Here is a 19,929-nt window from a genome sequence, read left to right on the forward strand (position 1 = left end):
CAAGCTGATAAAAGGAATTAACTGCTGTTAATTCTCCTGTTAGAACGCCTGTTTTTATCCTGAATAATTTGAGCAGTTCCTGCCACTTTTCCCGTTTCCAGGTGGCTGCTTGTCTCTCCACAAGGAATGTGTTTGCAGGCTCCTAAAAAAGGCTTGGAAGTGCTGAGGGAAGGAGGTCCAATCCAGATAAAAAGAGGTTCAATCCAAAGAGGTTAAATCCAGGAAAAAAAGCAGCAGCAGGGAAGGCAAGTTTGGGTTGGGAATATCCAGCCCAGACTTGTTACAGCCTCAACAGTCATTGGGATGAGCCTGGAGGGAATCTCATGGAGCTGGGAATGACATCGAGGTTGGGGAGAGGCACCAGAGCAGTTCCATTTTGACATTTGGGCAGCTTGAATGTGCCAGAAATCCCACACAGAAAATTCCCAGCGCTCACAGAGCAGGACTTGTATTATTTTAAGGAAAACAAGACAAAATTCCAGTTTTCCTGAAATATGGACGCTTGTCCTCTGACTATTTTCCATCTGTTTTCACCCCTCCCGAAGCTCTGCAGTGTTTTGTTTTCCCTCTGTGCTGTCAGCTTGTATTTCCCTGTTCCTGACGGGCTCAGGAAAGGCTGGAGCAGCAGCTCTGGGATAAAGCACCAGGAGCTGCTTTTTCCATGGGCGCATGGAAAACCATTCCTGTCTCCTGGCACCGGGGTGGGGGTGGCTCTGGAATAAAGGCTGGAGCTGGGAGGTGTGCCTGGGAAGGAATGGGTTGGATGAGTACAAGGATAATTTGGTAACCAGGGAAACCAGCAGCTGATGCAGATCAGGCGGTGCTGGCGGCTCTGGAGGGAGATCTCCCAAGGAAACGCTCGGGAGGCTTTTTCTGGAGGATTGTCAGGAATCCTTCCCATTGCTGTGGAAGGAGTGTTGGCCATGGAATCCCACCTGCAGAGCTGCCCCAGATCTGGGGACAGAGCAGGACATGGAGCTGCTGGAGTGATCCAGAGGAATCCACAGAGCTGCTCCAAATGCTGGAGCTGCTCTGGAGCCAGGCTGGGAGAGCTGGGAATGTTCCCTGGAGAGGAGAAGGCTCCAGGGAGAGCTCAGAGCCCCTGGCAGGGCCTGAAGGGACAGAAGTTGTTGCTGTTGGTGCCATCCAGGTTCAGGAAGTGATCAAATCCTCACATTTTTCAAGGAAAAAACAGCTGGGGTTTTATTAAACCCACAGGATTTAGGAGCTGTTCAACAGGAAAGAGCTGAAAACCAGGAAGGATGGGCACTGGGAGAGCTGGGAAAAGGGGAATTGGATCCAAGGGTGAGGCAATTCCAGGAATTCTGTGCAGGAGTTACCACCCAGGAGCCAAAATGATTCAAAAATGCACCTCTGCTGGGGAAACAGGATAACTGGGAATGCTCACATGGAGAAGGGAAGGATCCAGGGGGACCCGAGAGCCCCTGGCAGGGCCTGGAGGGGCTCCAGGAGAGCTGGAGAGGGACTGGGGACAAGGGATGGAGGGACAGGAGCCAGGGAATGGCTCCCAGTGCCAGAGGGCAGGGATGGATGGGAGATTGGGAATTGGGAATTCCTGGCTGGGCTGGAATTGCCAGAGCAGCTGTGGCTGCCCCTGGATCCCTGGCAGTGCCCAAGGCCAGGCTGGACACTGGGGCACCCTGGGACAGTGGGAGGTGTCCCCGCCATGGCAGGGGTGATCCTTTCAATCCCTCCCAACCCAAACCATTCCAGGATTCTGTGATCCCACGAACTCCTAGAACTCTGGAGTTTGTTGCTTTTATATTTTAAGGGAACAAATTCTGCTCCCAAAGCCTCACCCAGCTGAGGTGTCTGGTGGGGAGAATCGGAACAAATTTGGATTTTCCTGCTGGGATGGGGGAACGACCTCTCAGGATCATTCTGGGATATTTTAATCTCCGTGCTGATGTTTCCATGGATAACATTTTCCCCTGGATTGAGCTCTCCTTCCTCCTCTGGCAGCTGGGAATGGTTTGGGAAGCTCCAGGTGGATTTTGCTGCCTTTCACCTGAACACTTGGATGCTGCAGTGGAATTCATCAGGCTGGAAAGTCTTTATCCAGAAATATTTATATTCCCAACTAAGATTTATTCCCAAATACCTCTTTTAAAGGCTTCCCTTTTACTCCTCTCAAGGTTTTGGACAGCTCAGCCACTTGATTTCTAATTTTGTTTTGGCTGTTTAAAATAAACTTCTAAAAAACCCAAGAACCCTGAACTAGAAGAGCAGAAGTTGAAATAAATTCAAATATTTAATTTGGGTCAATATTTAAAAGTAATATTTAAAAGTAAATTGATACTATTTAAAAATAATTTTTTTAAATCCTAATTTTTTCTGTCCCAATTAAATTACTCCATGCCAGATGTTTGTTCTAGTGCTGTCCTACAGGCCCCCAGCACAGATGTTAAATAAAGCAAACTGAACCTAAATATTGAGTTTTCAAATAAATCTGGTTTTCTCAGAGGGGATAAAAATCCAAGGAATTTTAAAATCCTTTTCTAGGATGCAACAGCATCTCCATAGAACAATTTCTGTAGGGTTTTTCTCTTTTTCTGTATTATTTTTCTTCCTCAAATCCAGTTATATTAGAAATAAAAATTAAGTAATTTGAGATAGTTCCTGATTTCTTCACAGAAAAATCTCACTGCTGTTCTGTTTTCTCTTTTCCTGTATTATATTTCTTCCTCAAATCCAGTGATATTAGAATTAAAAATCAGATATTTCCAGATAATTCTTAATTTCTTTTTACAGAGAAATCTTGCTGCACTTGGTACCTCTTTCCTGAATTTTTCTCCTTATTTTTGATAATTCTTGATTTCTTTTTACACAAAAGTTCTGCTGCATGTGGAAACTCTTTCTTGAGTTTTCATATTAGGATATTAGACAGGAAAAATTCCAAGTATTTCAAAATAAATCCTAATTTCTTTTTCCTTATTTAAGGAAATTTTTAATTTAAAAATTTTGCTGCACTTCCCTGATTTTTTCTTATTTTCAAGTAGTTTTTTCTCCTCCTCTTCCAGTGGAATAACCTCAATATAATTTGGATCAATATTATCAGATTTTAAAATAATTCCAGTGCCATTCTGGGTTGAATCCTGGATCCTCCTGCAGATTTCGTGATTCAAGGAGATAAAAATAACGAGTGGGATTTTTTTCCTTCCCCCCCTTCCCATATGCCTGTCAATCAAAATGATAAAGATATTTCTGACTCGCAGGCTTTAATGGTGTAATTAGGGCTAATTACATGTTCCAATGATTACACATATGAACGCTAATTACATAATTGCAGACAATTATGCTAATGAGGTAAATACATCGTTAAGGAGAAAGCGCTGGCAAAATCCAGGGGATTTGCACCATGGCCGAAGAAAGAGGAATTACAACAAAAGAGAAATAATCCTGCAAGTTTGGGAAATCCAGGAGACATTCCCGTGTGTGGAATTGGAATGGTTTGGGTTGGAATGGTGGTGCTGGGAAAAGCCTTCAACCTTTGAGGAATCCTGGAATGGTGCAGTGGGAGGAGCCTTCAACTTCTACAGAATCATGGAACGGTTTGGGTTGGAATGATGGTGTTGGGAAAAGACTTCAGCTGTTCAGGAATCATGGAATGGTGCAGTTGGGAAGAGTCTTTGAGTGCTGTGGAATCATGGAATGGATGGGTTGGGTTCCCAACGACACAATTCCATGAATGGATGGGCAGAAATGGTGAAACTGGGAAAAGCCTTTAAGTGTCATGGAATCTTGGAATGTTTTGGGTTGGAATGGGAAGTTGGGAAGAGCCTTTAAAGGCAGTGGAATCATGGAATGGATGGGTTGGGTTCCTAACAATTCCATTTCATGAATGGATGGGCTGGAATAGTGAAATTGGGAAAAGCCTTTAAGTGCTATGGAGTCTTGGAATGATTTGGGTTGGAATGGTTTTGTTGGGAAGAGCCTTCAGCTGCTATGGAATCATGGAATGGTTTGGGTTGGAATAGTGTTGTTGGGAAAAGTCTTTAAGTGCAGGGGAATCCATGGAAAGGATGGGTTGGGTTCCCAACAACACAATTCCATGAATAGATGGGCTGGAATGGTGAAACTGGGAAAAGCCTTTATGTGCTATGGAATCTTGGGATGTTTTGGGTTGGAATGGTGTTGTTGGAAAGAGCCATCAGCTGTGGAGTGCTGTGGAAAAGAAATCCAGGGAATCTGCACCAGAACCAAAGGAAGATGAATTAAGTAAAAGAGAAAAAAATCCTTGAAGTCTGGAAAGTCCAGGAGCCATCCCCATGAAGGGAATTGAAATGATTTGGATTGAAGTGGAGTAGTTGGGAAGAGCCTTGGAATGGTTCAGGTTGGAATGATGTAGCTGGGAAGAGCCTTAGAGTGCTAGGGAATCTTGGAATGGTTTGGGTTGGAATGGGAAGTTGGGAAGAGCCTTTAAAGGCAGTGGAATCATGGAATGGATGGGTTGGGTTCCTAACAATTCCATTCCATGAATGGATGGGCTGGAATAGTGAAATTGGGAAAAGCCTTTAAGTGCTATGGAGTCTTGGAATGATTTGGGTTGGAATGGTGTTGTTGGGAAGAGCCATCAGCTGCTATGGAATCATGGAATGGTTTGGGTTGGAATAGTGTTGTTGGGAAGAGTCTTTAAGTGCAGGGGAATCCATGGAATGGATGGGTTGGGTTCCCAACAACACAATTCCATGAATGGATGGGCTGGAATGGTGAAACTGGGAAAAGCCTTTATGTGCTATGGAATCCTGGGATGATTTGGGTTGGAATGGTGTTGTTGGGAAGAGCCGTCAGCTGTTGTGGAGTCTTGGAATGGTTTGGGCTGGGAGAACCTCAAATCCCCCCCAGTGCCACCCCTGCCATGGCAGGGACACCTCCCACTGTCCCAGGGTGCCCCAATGCCCAGCCTGGCCTTGGGCACTGCCAGGGATCCAGGGGCAGCCACAGCTGCTCTGGCAATTCCAGCCCAGCCAGGAATTCCCAATTCCCAATCTCCCATCCATCCCTGCCCTCTGGCACTGGGAGCCATTCCCTGGCTCCTGTCCCTCAGGCAGTTATGGGTTAGTGGCTTTTCCCAGTGCTGTTTTATCCAGTTTTAAACATTCCCTGATTTTTAGCTCTCTTCTCTTCCCTTTGGAAATTCCCATTGTTGCTTCCCACTGTGCTGATTCCCTTAACCCTGCCTTTCCAAACCTTTAATCCCAGCCCTTAGTCCTGGGTTTATTCCTAGCTGCAAGCTGATCCAGGCCTTTTTAAATTTTTTTTTTCCTTTCCATCTCCTTGCAATTCTCCTGAAATGTGGGAAGCGTTCCCAGATTCCGCTCCTTGGCACTGGTGGGAGTTGTTGGAAGGTGTGCCAGGAGTGCTCCACAAGACATGAATGATGCTATTTGGGATTACTGGAGTTTGCAGAGTTTTTCTTCTCCTGGAATTGGAAATGAGCTGGAATCTCACCCAGTGGGTTGCCAACACCTTTCCAATTCCTTTTCCCAGAACAAAGGAATTGCTGGGATCTTTTCAAGCCGTGCCAGGTTCGGGGAAGGAGAGATTTGATCCTTTTCCAGTGTTTTTTAACATTGTTTGAGGTGTTTTCCTGCCTGGAGGAGACTTTGCCAGTTTAGCCTCTGGAAAAAAGGGAAAATCACTGCTCACAGAGCAAAAACCATGGAAACACTGAGTCAAAATCTTTGGAATTTCCATCCTGACTGATTCCACATATTCCTTGTCCTGTGTCCAACATCTGGAGTGTGCAGGTAGGACATGGTCAGGCTGATATTTTGGAATTGCCTGATGGAAAAGTTGCATCCAATGACTGGGATTGATTATATTGCCACCAAGCAATAATCTCCTTTTTGGAATGTGTTTAGATCCCAGAATTTCGTATCATCACATTTTTAATACTTTGTGACCATCAAGACCTCATCATTTTAAAGGGAAAAGGGATTTTTTAGGAAAAATCCCAAACAAATAACCCTTGTTCAGCCAGTTACTCTGATTCCTGATTTTCTAAGGAATTTTTTATATGGAATATCTGATTTTTTTTATGGAATCAGGGAGTTTTTTGCAGGATCTGTGACTGGTTCTCAGCAGCTGCTGCTCCTGCCTGGCCAAGCTGGGCTGCCAAATCCCTCTTATGGAGATTCCCACCCTTTTCCCATTTTTCTCTGCTCCCCCTCCCCAGTTCTCTCACTTTTCCAGCAAAATCAAATGTCAGCTCCTTTCTTTGTCACCACAGCTGAACCCGGTGGCAGCTCAGACTCTCACTCCCATTTTGGGATCAGGGAAAGCATTGGGAGGAATTGGGATCCTGTGGGAGGAAAATATGGCACAGCTGATTGGGATGACTGGGAGATTTAGGGTTTGGATCACTGGGAAGTTTAAGGTTTGGATCTCCAGGAGATTTAGGGTTAGGCCACTGGGAGATTAAATTTTGGGTCTTTGAGATTTAGGGTTTGGATCACTGGGAGATTTAGGGTTTGGATCACAGGGACATTTAAGGTTTGGATCTTTGAGATTTAGGGTTTCAATCACTGTGAGATTTAAGGCTTGGATCACTGGGAGATTAAATTTTGGATCTTTGAGATTTAGGGTTTGGATCACCGGGAGATTTAGAGTTTGGATCATTGGAAATTTTAGGGTTTGGATCACTGGAAAATTTAGGGTTTGGATCTTTGAGATTTAGGGTTTCAATCCCTGGGAGATTTAAGGCTTGGATCACTGGGAGATTTAAGGTTTAGATCACTGGGAGATTGAATGTTTGGATCTTTGAGGTTTAAGGTTTGCATCACTGGGATATTTAAGGTTTGGATCTCTGAGAGATTTAGGGTTTGGATCACTGGAAGATTTAAGGTTTGGATCTCTGAGAGATTTAGGGTTTGGATCACTGGGAGATTTAGGGTTTGGATCATTGGAAAATTTAGGGTTTGGATCACTGGAAAATTTAGGGTTTGGATCACTAGGAGATTTAGGGTTTGGATCTCTAGGAGATTTAGGGTTAGGCCACTGGGAGATTAAATTTGGATCTTTGAGATTTAGGGTTAGAGCACTGGGAGATTTAGGGTTTGGGTCATTGATATTTAGGGTTTGGATTGTTGACAGATTTAAGGTTTAGATCTTTGAGATTTAGGCTTTGGATCTCTAAACGATTTTGTGTTTGGATCTGTGGGAGATTTAGGGTTTGGATCTGTGGGAGATTTAAGGTTTGGATCATTGAGATTTAGGGTTTGGATCACTGAGACATTTAAGGTTTGGATCCCTGGGAGATTTGGATTTGGATCATTGAGATTTAGTGTTAGGATCACCGGGAAACTCAAGATTTGGTTCATTGATATTTAGGGTTTGCATTACTGAAAAATTCAGGGTTTGGATCACTGAGATTTGGGGTTTAATTCAGAAAATTTCCTGGAAATGAGGTGGGGGTTCATTTTCAGTCTCACCAGGATATTCTGGAAATACCAATGAGCTCTGATGTGAGCAAAACCTGGGATGCATCAACTCCCAAAGTTTAGGAATTTTCCTGGAGTTTCTGCCTCTGCTGTTGGCACTGTCTGAAGGACAACACGATTTTTCTGGACTGTTTTTTATGGAGTTTTAAAAATGGGAACAGGTTTAATCAAACAGGCTGATTTTGATCTGCAGGGAATCAATAACCTCGGTGATGTTCCAGAGCACAACACGATGGGAACAGATTCCTTAAACCCGGCCTGGGGGAGCTTCACAGAGCTGGATTTAGTCTGGTCTGGAAGGGGCTTCCCAAAAACCAGCCTGTGGAACCTGCCTTGGAGGAGGGTGGGAATGTTGTGTGGGCCTGATGGAGAAAAAAATCAGGGATGGGTGAAACTTTGGAGACTGAGCTTGGCATTGGTGAGGACCCACCTCAGATCTTGTGGTCAGTTGGGACCATTCATGACAGGAAGGACATGGAGGGGCTGGAGCTGGGAAGGGAACGGAGCTGGGAAGGGGCTGCAGAATCCCTGAGGGAGCTGGGCAGGGGCTGCAGAATCCCTGAGGAGCCGGGCAGGGCCTGCAGAATCCCTGAGGAGCCGGGCAGGGGCTGCAGAATCCCTGAGGAGCCGGGCAGGGCTCACCTGGAGCAAAGCAGGCCCAGGGGCCCTTGTGGCTCTGCACAGCTCCTGCCAGGAGGGCACAGCCGGGGGGGTCGGGCTCTGCTCCAGGGAACAGGGACAGGAGCAGAGGGAACGGCCTCAGGCTGGGCCGGGGCAGCTCAGGGTGGGCACAGCAGGAATTTCCCCATGGAAAGGGGGCTCAGGCCTTGGCACTGCCCAGGGAGGGCTGCAGTGCCCATGCCTGGAGGTGTCCCCTGGAGGTGGCACTGAGAGCTCTGGGCTGGGCACAGGGTGGGCATTGGGCACAGCTGGGACTCTGATCTTGGAGCTCTTTCCAGCCTCAGGGATTCTGTGATGTTTAGATTGGATATTTGGGAAAATTTCTTTTGTAAAAGTGTTCCCCAGCCCTGGCACAGGTACAGGGTGGAGTCCCCAAACCTGGAAGGATTTAAATCTGTGTGGATGTGGCATATGGGGACATGGGGCACTGTGGCCTTGGCAGTGCCATGTTGGACTTCATGGTCTTGGAGGACTTTCCCAAATTTCATGATTCTGTGAAATTATGAGGGACAGGAATCCTCTTAAAACCAATTTGCAGTTTATGAAGAAGGGCTTGGCTGGTTTTGTTTCGCCTTTTTGTTTGTTTGGGGTTTTTATTGTGTTCCTTTATTGATGACACTTCCCAGCCCCAAATCTTCATGTCAGCCCCAAAATCCCTCCCCTAATGATTGTCACAAGTAATGGAGTCTAGATTTTTATTGCCGAAGGGTTAGAGAAGAAACATTTCCTGGTGTGGAGCTCAGTTGAGTCATTGTCGTCCCTGACAGCATTTTGGGAATGCTCTGTGAAGCTGCTTCCCTGTTTTTCACTCCTTCAGGGGGAATAAAATGAGTGGAGATGGAGAGAAGGAAAAGCAGAAACAACACCTGAAATTGTTGTTTTAAGAGGGAAAAAAAAGTCTCAGTTTGAGCTGCCTGGGTTTCACTATGGCTTTGTCACTTTGAACCACGATTCTGCTCCGAGGAGTGAATTTGAAGTGGAAAAAAAATCAGTGTTAGGCATTTTCCCCTCTCTGTTTAGACTGCAGTGTTCAAATTTAATGACACAAACACATTTCGATGCCTTTTTACTCTTGAGGGAAACAAATCCCCCTGGGAACCGGGAACTGCAGGCTCCTGCTTTCCCAGTCCTGCTTGGGGTGGGAGGGAGCAGCTCCAAAGATCTCCATCCTCCAAAGATCCCATTCCCAAAGGGGGTGAAGGCATCACCTCTGGCTTGGGGAAACAGCCTGGGGTAAACTGGGACCTAAAAAAGGTTGTTCAGAGAGACAAATTCCTGGGAAAACTTGGAATGCTCAATGATTTTTAGGGAAGAATTGGGATTTGCACCTTTGGACACAGAAGGTGGTGCATTGGTGGCGGTTGGGTGCTGGAAATGCCAAACCTGGGAATGGTTTAATGGAGCTGATCCTGGTGCTGAAGAGGAGATTTCCAGTCCCTGGGTCCATCCTGAAACTTCCAGCATTCCCAGAAATATCCTTTGGAAGTGCTGACTGTGATTTGATGGAACAGAATGGGATGAAGAGGTTTTACATGAACATTTGGGGCTGAGCAAACAGGAAGTGATTCCTGATCAATTTTGTTACTTCCTTAGCTTTGCCTTTTATATTGGAAATTGATCCATGATCGATTTCTGCTCCCCTCTGGGTGTTTTAAATCTGTTGATGGTTATTCCCTTTTTTTTCCTGGGATACTGTGCCATTGCTGAGCTTATCCCTTGCTGTCCTGAAGAAATTGTTGTTATTTTAATGAGTTCTGGAGGTTTCTTTCAGAGACCTTTCCTTGATATTCTACATCTTCATCATCCACCTCTCAGAGAGGGCCCTTTCCTTGGATTTTAACCCAAGGGAATTGTGGAAGCTTTGGATGGAGGCAATGGGAAATTCCTACTCTAATTATTTTCCGGTTTATGGAACGAAAAATGTATTTTTTAGTTCACTGGGGATTCAGAGCAGTGCTGAGACAAGGGGCAGCAGTGCTGACCATGGAGTACTGGGGAGCACTGGGATCACCTCCCTATTCCCAGAATTCCATGGAATTCTGGAATGGATTTGATCAATTCCTGAACCTGGATGGCACCAACAGCAACAACTTCTGTCCCTGGGGAAAAAAAAAATAAAGATAGGATTTTGACAGGTCCACAAGGGAAACAAGAGTCTGGATTTGGATTCATTTTATTTTTATTCTCATCCCCAGGCTTGATGTTGTGCTGGTTTAGAAGCTCAAAGTGACAAAATGTGTTGTATTTATTTGCCTTTAAAGAATTCCAGGGCATTCCCAGGCATTGAAGTTATGAGGATGTGTTTGTGATTCCAGGGGTTTGACATGGAATTCTAGCATTGGAAAGCCTCCATAAAAAGGAATAATTAGGAATTCCAATGGAGTTTTGTCTGCTTCTTTCTGCCCATAAATTATTTATTATTTATTAATCTTTATTATGAAGGTGAATTAAAAAAAAAATTAAAGTTGCTGAATAAAAAAGCAGGGAGAATTAAACAAAAATATCCAAAATTTGGAGCTGTTCAGATAATTTCCTCAAATTCCTGGCATTATTTAGGTAGATGCCGTCCAGAATTCCCCACCAGGAAGATTCAAATAATTCCAAAAAAAACCTCAGTGAAATTCCTGACCACAGCTCCCAGTTAATGCTGAAAAGGGCATTTTCCAGCCATGCAGGATGGAAAATCCATCATTCTTCAGTGGGATATTGATAGAAAAAATGTTTATGGATTATTCAGGATTAAAGCGTTAATTTTTTGGAAGCAGGGAAACTTCTGAAAGTCATAAGGAACAACATTGGAATCAAAGTAATCCAAATTCATCAAAGATTAATTGCTGCAATTAATCATTGGCCATGTTATTCCAAGGCTTTTTGGGAAAGAATTTGTGGGTATTTCCTTAAATCCTGCTTTTCCATTAAAAAAAGACTGATCAAGCTGATCAGGATAAAGGAATTTTATCACTTTATTTTTTTAACCATTTTTTACCTGAAGTTTTACTGATTTACCTAAGAATTAAATTTTTTTTTCCTCAGGATGCACTCACTAAAACCCTCTAAAATGATTTAGCAATTCCTTAAAATCTCTTTATTTTTTCCAGTAATATTTGGACTTTCAGCCTTGAAATGTAAGGAAAGTTTCCTCTGCAATTCCAAAGCCAAATCCCAAATTTTTGGGATTCCCACCTCTTGGATATCTGCCTGATTTTCCAGAGTTTGGATGCCAGCATGTAAAATCTGAATTCAAATGTGAAACAATGGATTTTTAAAATTGATTTTATTTAATTGATTTTATTTATTTTTGGAGGCATCCCCAGATTCCAGTTTCAGAATTTCTCTGGAATCTTTGGGAATAAAGTGAAAAGAACACTGAAACTTTTCCACAGGAGTTGTAGCTTTGTGGGTTTGCAGCTGATTTTTTTCCATTATTTTCCAAAGTTTTGCTCTGCTGGAAAATAAAAGGAAATCTCCTTTTTGCAATGTGTTACAACAACCGAGCTGGAAAAGAGCAATTTCCTTGGGATCCTTGGCACGGAATCTGGATGTTCATGTCCTGCCTGTTCACAGCTCCTGTCACTGCTGGCTTTTCCTTGGATGAGGAAAAATTGTGTTTCCGTGGGAAAAAGGAAGTGTTGGGATGTGCAATCCCAAGGGCACGAGTTGGCCCATAAAGGCAATTTAGCACCCTGGCATGGTTGAAGGCGTTCCCAGGTTGGAATTGGATGGGATTTACGGTCCCTTCCCACCCAAACCATTCCGTGATTCTGTGATTAGAAAAATAAGAAAACCATCAGAAAAAAAAAAAAAAGGAAAAAAGGAAATATGAATTCATTTCTCCTCCCAGACCCAGCACAGGCAGCCCCAAATCCCATGGATCAGAAATCCCTGGGAATGTTCAAGGCTTGGGATAGTGGGAGGTGTCCCTGTCATGGCAGGGCCTGGAACAGGATCTTTAAACTCCTCCAACCCAAACCATTCCATGATCCCATGGAATGCAGCTCCTCAGGGGCTCTTGGATGAAGTGTTTGTTCCATGAACTGTTGAGTTTCTTGGGAATTTCCTTGAATCATCCAAGGTGAAATCCTGGTACCATTCACACAAATCTTGTGGTTTGGCGCTGAATTTCAGACCCTGCCCATTTTCCAGACGTAAAGTTATCCTGGATTTCAGTGCTGAGTTTTAGACTCTGCCCATTTTCCAGACCTAAAGTTATTCCAGGTTTTGGAGCCGAGTTTTAGACTGTGCCCATTTTCAAGACCTAAAATTATCCTGGATTTCAATGCTGAGGTTTAGACTCTGCCCATTTTCCAGACCTAAAGTTATTCCAGGTTTTGGAGCCAAGTTTTAGACTGTGCCCGTTTTCCAGACCTAAAGTAGTCCTGGATTTCAGTGCTGAGTTTTAGACTGTGCCCATTTTCCAGACCTAAAGTTATCCTGGATTTCAGTGCTGAGGTTTAGACTCTGCCCATTTTCCAGACCTAAAATTATTCCAGGTTTTGGAGCCAAGTTTTAGACTGTGCTCATTTTCAAGACCTAAAGTTATCCTGGATTTCAATGCTGAGGTTTAGACTGTGCCTATTTTCCAGACCTAAAGTTATTCCAGGTTTTGGAGCCAAGTTTTAGACTGTGCCCATTTTCAAGACCTAAAGTTATCCTGGATTTCAATGCTGAGGTTTAGACTGTGCCCGTTTTCCAGACCTGAAGTAATTCTGGATTTTGGCGCTGACTTTTAGACTGTGCCCCTTTTCCAGACCTAAAGGTAATCCTGGTTTTTGGTGCTTGCTCAGATCAGGTGGACCAAAACAGCAGGAAGTGCCTCTGACAGATTCCAAGATTCCAGTGTCTTCAACGAAACCCTGAGGATTTCCAACATCCAGAGACACCAGGGAGGCCGCTACTACTGCAAGGCTGAGAACGGCCTGGGCTCCCCGGCCATCAAATCCATCCGAGTGGACGTGTACTGTGAGTAAATCCTTGGAATTCTGCCTTTGCTCCTTTAGGAATGCCTTAAAATATCTGTTGTTCCCAAGAAACATTCAGCTCCTCGGGAATCCCAATTTTAATGGCGGATGCCGTGGGTGTGCAGAGTTTTTATGGTGGGAAGAATGTGGAGGGTTGGGATTGCAGGGGAAAATGTGAGAGTTTGAGATTGTGGTGAGGGATGTGAAGGACTGGGATTGCAAGGGAAATGTGAGGGATTGGGATGGCAGGAAAAAATGTGAAGGATTGGGATTGTGGTGAAAAATGTGATGGATTTGGACTGCAAGGAAAACATGAAGGATTGGATTGGAGTGAAAAATGTGAAGGATTGGAATTGTGGTGAAGGATGAGAAGGATTGGGATTGGAGTGAAAAATGTGAAGGATTGGAATTGTGGTGAAGGATGAGGAGGATTGGGATTGGAGTGAAAAATGTGAAGGATTGGAATTGTGGTGAAGGATGAGAAGGATTGGAATTGGAGTGAAAAATGGGAAGGATTGGAATTGTAGTGAAAAATGTGAAGGGTTGGGATTGCAGGGAAAACGTGGATGTTTTGGATTGTGGTGAGGGACGTGAAGGACTGGAATTGCAGGGAAAACTGTGAGGGATTGGGATGGCAGGAAAAAACGTGAGGGATTTGGATTGGAGGGAAAATATGAAGGTTGGGATTGTGGTGAAAAATGTGAAGGATTGGGATTGCAAGGGAAATGTGAAGGGTTGGGATTGGAATGAAAAATGGGAAGGATTGGGATTGGAGTGAAAAATGTGAAGGATTGGGATTGGAGTGAAAATGTGAAGGATTGGGATTGGAGTGAAAAATGTGAAGGGTTGGGATTGGAATGAAAAATGGGAAGGATTGGGATTGTAGTGAAGGATGTGAAGGATTGGGGTTACAGTGAAAATGTAAAGGATGTTGCAGGGAAAAGTCTGAAGGATGTGGATTGCAAGGAAAAAATGTGAAGGATTTGGATTGCAGGGAAAAATGTGAAGGGTTTGGATGGAGGTGAAAAATAAGAAATATTTGAATTTCAGTGAAAATGTGAAGGATTGGGTTGCAGGGAAAAAATTGGAAAGATTGGGATTGTGGTGAGGAATACAAAGGATTTGGGTTGCTTTGGGCTCTGGAAGGGGCTCTGAGCTCTCCCTGGAGCCTTTTCCATGCGAATAATCCCAATTTTCCCAAGCTTTCATCATAGGATAAATGCTGAAACCCTTGGATCATCTCCACCACCCGCTCTGCGCTCCCCTGTTTATTATAAATGAAGAAATAATCAACTATTTTTTTCTCTATTCAAATATATTTATTTCCCTTTTAGACCATTTAAAATCCAGAGTAGGGCATGGAGAGAGCAGTGGGGTCTCACCAGGAGCCCCTCCTCGTTATTTACACTCAATTAATTCCGAATTTCTCTTTTAACAGGGATTTATTTAAACCTTTTATGGAGCCTCTGGAAAAAATTTCTCTAAGTAGAGATGGATGTGCTCTAAAACCAGACTTTCCTAACCCAGTTTGTTGTTCATTAATTCCACAAAATTAAGTTTCTGTCATTTAAGAACTGGAGGAACGAGCATTAATTAGGTTTGGGATTATGAAACCAATAATTACTGACTTAGGATGTTAATACTCCCAATTTGTAACAATTATTCCGCGTCGAGCACGTCAGGTGGCCTTTGGCATCAACGCCTGTTTTTCCTGGCTTGGGAAATCCATTTTTCCTGCTCTGTTTATGGAAAAATGATGCAGGTACAGAGGGCATTAATAACCCAAAATTACTGTTAGAGAACCTCAGTCCCTGCAGTGTCAGAGTGGGATTTAATCTTGTTTATTCCACATTTTTCTGGTGGGTGCTCCTGGTCCTGCTGGATTTTCCAGCACGGTGGGGATCCAAAGTGAACTCTGGAACAGCCTGAGGGAAGCAGGATTAAAAATGCTTTGAATGACTCCATGTCTTGATTCGAGTGTGCTTGATTTAATGATAATCATCTGGAATTTTTTAATCAGCTCTGATTGCATTTTTTCCACGGAATTTCATCTTGGAATTGACCACACCACAGGTTCAGTTTGACCTCTTTTATCTCACAGCTCTGACTGCTTTTTACAGCTGATTTTTCCTTTGCTGCTCTATTAAAAATCAATTTAAAGACTTTTTTTTCCCTAAAAACCATCTGATCATGGAGCTTTGAGGAATCCTTTCTCTACCCAAGTTTTTCTGTTCAGCTGCTTCATTTTCTGAAAAAAAAAAAGCAGTCTGGTTCTTCCCCAAACTGAACTGGGTTTCCTTCCATTTCCAGCTATTTTTATTTCTTATATTTATATTCCCTGGAGCCAAAAGAGCTCTTCTGTACTGATTTCCCTCATGTGGTGCTTACAGCCAATAATAATCTATATATAATACATTTAATTTCTTTATAATTAATTTTATTTTCATTTTAAATTTACTTTTAAATAAATTTATTTAATTTTAAATAAATTTAAACTTTTTTTTATTTTTAAGATTTTGCTTTAATTTTTTTTAACTTTCAAATTTTATTCAAAATTATAATGATTAAATGTTCTCTTTGGAGAAGTTCAATGTTTTGTGCTTGCAACATCTTGTCAAGCAAACTCCGGATTCCTCTGGATTTCTCCAGTGGCTCCACATCCTCCTGCTGTTGGATCCAGGGTTGGAGCAGCTCTGCAGGTGCACTCTCACCTGAGCAGGGCACAATTCCAGGTCATGTCCAGCCTCTGATCCCCCAACATTCCCAATCCTTCTCCTCAGGGCTCTTCCCATCCCTGTGGAGGTCGAGCATTGTCCTGGATGTTGTTGTTTGTTCTGCCTGCTCCTGAAGCCCCAAACTGCCCATCCGATCAGCATTTTACTACTGCACAAGAACATAATTTTGTTATCAAAATGCTTAGGCAGAGCCACAGACTGAGAATCAACCCTGAGCAGTCCTATCCCATTCCCATCCCATTAGCTACTCACGCGACCCCTAACACTGGAGCCATATCCCATATCACCGGCGGGTGGTCTCATGTTAGGTACAAGGGGATTCGCCCCCATCCACACTCAGGAATTGCTGATGATGCTGTATGGTAGGTTATTCATTAATCCGGAAGCAATCCTGGAATTATTGATAATGCTGTATGATAGGTTATTCATTAATCCAGAAGCAATCCTGGTGGATCCTTCTGTTTGAAGTTTGGTAAGCAGGGCAAACAATAAAGAGAGATAGGGATAGGGGAATTGTCGAGCTAAGCATGATCAGAGCTAATAATGTCAAACTGACCCTAAGAGCCGTGCCAATGTCAAACTGACCCTAAGAGCCGTGCCAAGCCATGGGAACCAAGCCAAGTACACCGGGAATTGACCATATTAGGATAGGAGTTCAAAAGTTTAAAGAGGAAGACTCATCAGAAGACCCTTGCACATGAGGAAGGCACGGAAGGACCACCATGAATAATCCTCAAAATAGATGTCTCCGCCCACGCTCCGCCCACACCACGCCTCTTATGAATATGATGTAACCCTGCACCCAAGACTGTATAAAAGCTTGCTTCTGTCATGAGATAGCCAGAAATCCCTTTGTGATTTCTCCGACGCGTCGTAATAAAATACCTCCTGTCTATGCTGACTTACTTGAGTCTCTTAGGCAGTTATTCTCGCCTTTTGGGGCAAAATTCGGCATCACTCCCGGGTGATTCCAGTGCTCCTCCAGCCTCAGAAACGATGGGAATTGCCTCTGATTGGTGTCCTTGGAGCAGGGAAACCCTCCTGCAGTGCTGCCCCCCTTGTGCCATCCCCCTGGTGTCACCAGGCCATGCTCATATTTCCAACCAGGTGTATTTATAACCTCATTAAAAGAGGGGAGAAAACATTTTCTCCAGAAAATCCCATCCCCGAGAGCTCATGATATTTTTCCTTTTGGAATTCTCTTGTAGCCTGAACCCTCGGGAAAGCATCAGAGGCTGGAGCTGTGTGGGGATTGTTGACACTGAAGTCATTTGCTTTGTCCTTTTGTGTTGGAGTGTGTTAACAGGCTCCTGGCAGGGCTCTGATCCTGCCGAAATTCCATTGGAAATCGATGGCAGCTCCTCAGGGGGCTCCCAGGGTCACGCTCTCCATTGTGGGAACAGGGAGGGAACATTTGCTTCCTCCCAGCAGCTGGAAATGCTGCTTGTTCTCAGTGCCGGGGCTGTTCTGCACATGCAGCACTGCAGATGCAGAATAAATCTCTTTGAAAGGCTCAGAGAGGGGAAAATAGCTCACATGGAGCTGGGAATAACTTGATTTTTCCTGTCCTTCCAGCTTGGTTAGAGCTGTTGTGGGGCCACACTGGACACGTGAAGGGGTGGAGAGGGGGAAGAGCTCGTTTTCCTTTTTGTAGGATGCAAGAAATAGAGACATTAATTGGATTTTTGAGGTTTATATCCCACACAAAGCATTTCAAAGCTGCCTTGATAGGGAAGCTGTGACTGCTTCATCCCTGGAAGTGTTCCAGGCCAGGTTGGATGGAGTTTGGAGCACCTTGGCATAGCCAGAAGGTGCCTCTGCCCACGCCAGGGGTGGCACTGGATGGGCTTAAAGTTCCTTCCTTCTAACCCAAACCCTGCTAGAATTCTGTGAATTATTGAGAATAATTCTTATGAGGAGCATCTGAGGAAGGGTCTGGAGCACCAGGAGAGGCTGAGGGAGGTGGGAAAGGGGCTGCAGAATCCCTGAGGAGCTGGGCAGGGGCTGCAGAATCCCTGAGGGAGCCGGGCAGGGCCTGCAGAATCCCTGAGGGAGCCGGGCAGGGCCTGCAGAATCCCTGAGGAGCTGGGCAGGGGCTGCAGAATCCCTGAGGGAGCCGGGCAGGGCCTGCAGAATCCCTGAGGGAGCCGGGCAGGGCCTGCAGAATCCCTGAGGAGCTGGGCAGGGGCTGCAGAATCCCTGAGGGAGCCGGGCAGGGGCTGCAGAATCCCTGAGGAGCTGGGCAGGGGCTGCAGAATCCCTGAGGAGCCGGGCAGGGGCTGCAGAATCCCTGAGGAGCCGGGCAGGGCTCACCTGGAGCAAAGCAGGCCCAGGGGCCCTTGTGGCTCTGCACAGCTCCTGCCAGGAGGGCACAGCCGGAGGAAGTTGGGTTCCCATTTTCCATGTAAAAACCTCCAGGATCAGAGGAAATGACCTCAGGTGTCACCCAGGGAGGCCCAGGTTAGATACTGGGAAAATTCTTTTATGGAAAGGGTTCCCCAGCCCTGGCACTGCCCAGGGTGGGTTGCAGTGCCCATCCCTGCAGGTGTCCCCTGGAGGTGGCACTGAGAGCTCTGGGCTGGGGACAAGGTGGGCATTGGGCACAGCTGGGACTCTGATCTTGGAGCTCTTTTCCAGCCTCAGGGATTCTGTGAGGTTTACATAGGACATTTGGGAAAATTTCTTCCCTAAAAGGTTCCCCAGCCCTGGCACAGGTACAGGGTGGAGTCCCCAACCCTGCAGGGATTTCACATCCATGTGGATGGGGCACCTGGGGACACGGGGCAGTGGTGGCCTTGGCACTCAGAGCTCTGGGCTGGGAACAAGGTGGGCATTGGGCACAGCTTGGACTCCATGACCCTAAATTCTTTTCCAACCTCAATGATCCCGTGTTTGAAAGCTTGCGCTGGGTCAAGTGGGGAAAACAGCTTGGAAAACAGAGGACTTCCACATTTAAGGATGGTTGAGGAGCTGAATAACTCCCAGAGGAAAAATAACATGGAAACAGCAGGGCTTTCACATTCGGGGATAACTCAGGAGCTGAACAGCTCCAGCTCAGCGATGCGTCACCGCTGTCTCCGCTCTGCCCGCCGGGATGAAGCCGTTCCCATCCCTTCCCCAGATGTGCTTTATTCTTATCCCGCCTGCTCCCAACATCTGAAGACAAAGGCAGCTAATTAACAAATGAAATCAGCAAACTGCAGGCCCAGCAGCTGGGAGGAGATGATCCAGCAAATCCAGCCTGGATCCTGCCAAGCTGCTCCTCTTTGTGACGCTCCCGGAGCTCAGGTCAGGAGGGGACCGTGATCCCTGTTTCCCTCTCCCAGGCAGCTTTTGGAATTCTGCACAAGGAGGATTTGAACAGCGTCTGCCACACTTCTGTGCACCTCCACTCCACCACGATGATGCAATTCCCAGGGAGTTTGGATTAGCCCCGTTTTGACCAGCTTAGGTTGAGTTTTCCATTTGTTCAAGAGCTCAGGGGTGTGCGAGGGGAATTCTTCCAATCCGGTGTTTACCGTGCCTGGCCCATCTGGGTTTTGGGGAGTGCTTGGTTCAATTCAGAGTTTAAAGACTGAGAAATTGAGCCTGATGGTGGCACAAACCTCTGTGGGAAACATCTTTTCCTAATTATTTTCAGGTTGATTAAGAGACTTTAACTGCGTAGCAGCACCCATGACTTCAGCTTGATTGAAAGATTGATTCATCTGGTGACTCCTAATAATTTCATCAACCCAAACAGAATATTTTGCGATATTTTTTCCTTTTCTTGTAAAACAGTGAAGAGATTCATCTTGTGGAGCTTCCCAGTGTTAAACCTTTATAGGTTTGTTTTTGCGTGGTATTTGAAATTACAGTGTCTGGAATGGTTTGGGATGGAAGCGACCTTAAATCCCATCCCATCCCATCCCACCCCCGCCATGGCAGGGACACTTCCACTGTCCCAGGCTGCTCCAAGTCTCCTCCAGCCCGGCCTTGGGCACTGCCAGGGATCCAGGGGCTTCTCTGGGTGACTATTCCAAGCTCTTCCCTTCTCTCCCTGCTTTCCAAGCCCCTGGATATTCCCATGATGCTGGGAAAGAATCACCACCC

At 45.2% G+C, this 19,929-nt stretch overlaps 2 protein-coding genes across 3 annotated transcripts in view; one reads left to right on the plus strand and one right to left on the minus strand.

Moving 5' to 3' along the window:
- Positions 1-19,929, minus strand: part of LOC141729302 (uncharacterized) — a 143,268-nt gene that overhangs the window by 79,267 nt on the left and 44,072 nt on the right. The window lies entirely within an intron of this gene.
- Positions 1-19,929, plus strand: part of MDGA2 (MAM domain containing glycosylphosphatidylinositol anchor 2) — a 220,308-nt gene that overhangs the window by 70,938 nt on the left and 129,441 nt on the right. For both annotated transcript variants that reach the window (XM_074544152.1, XM_074544153.1), the window contains exon 3: positions 12,929-13,103. In XM_074544152.1, coding sequence (XP_074400253.1) covers positions 12,929-13,103 — 175 coding nt within the window. The remainder of the gene's footprint in view (positions 1-12,928; positions 13,104-19,929) is intronic.

Source organism: Zonotrichia albicollis, chromosome 6, assembly GCF_047830755.1.
Source record: "Zonotrichia albicollis isolate bZonAlb1 chromosome 6, bZonAlb1.hap1, whole genome shotgun sequence".
Taxonomy (NCBI): domain Eukaryota; kingdom Metazoa; phylum Chordata; class Aves; order Passeriformes; family Passerellidae; genus Zonotrichia; species Zonotrichia albicollis.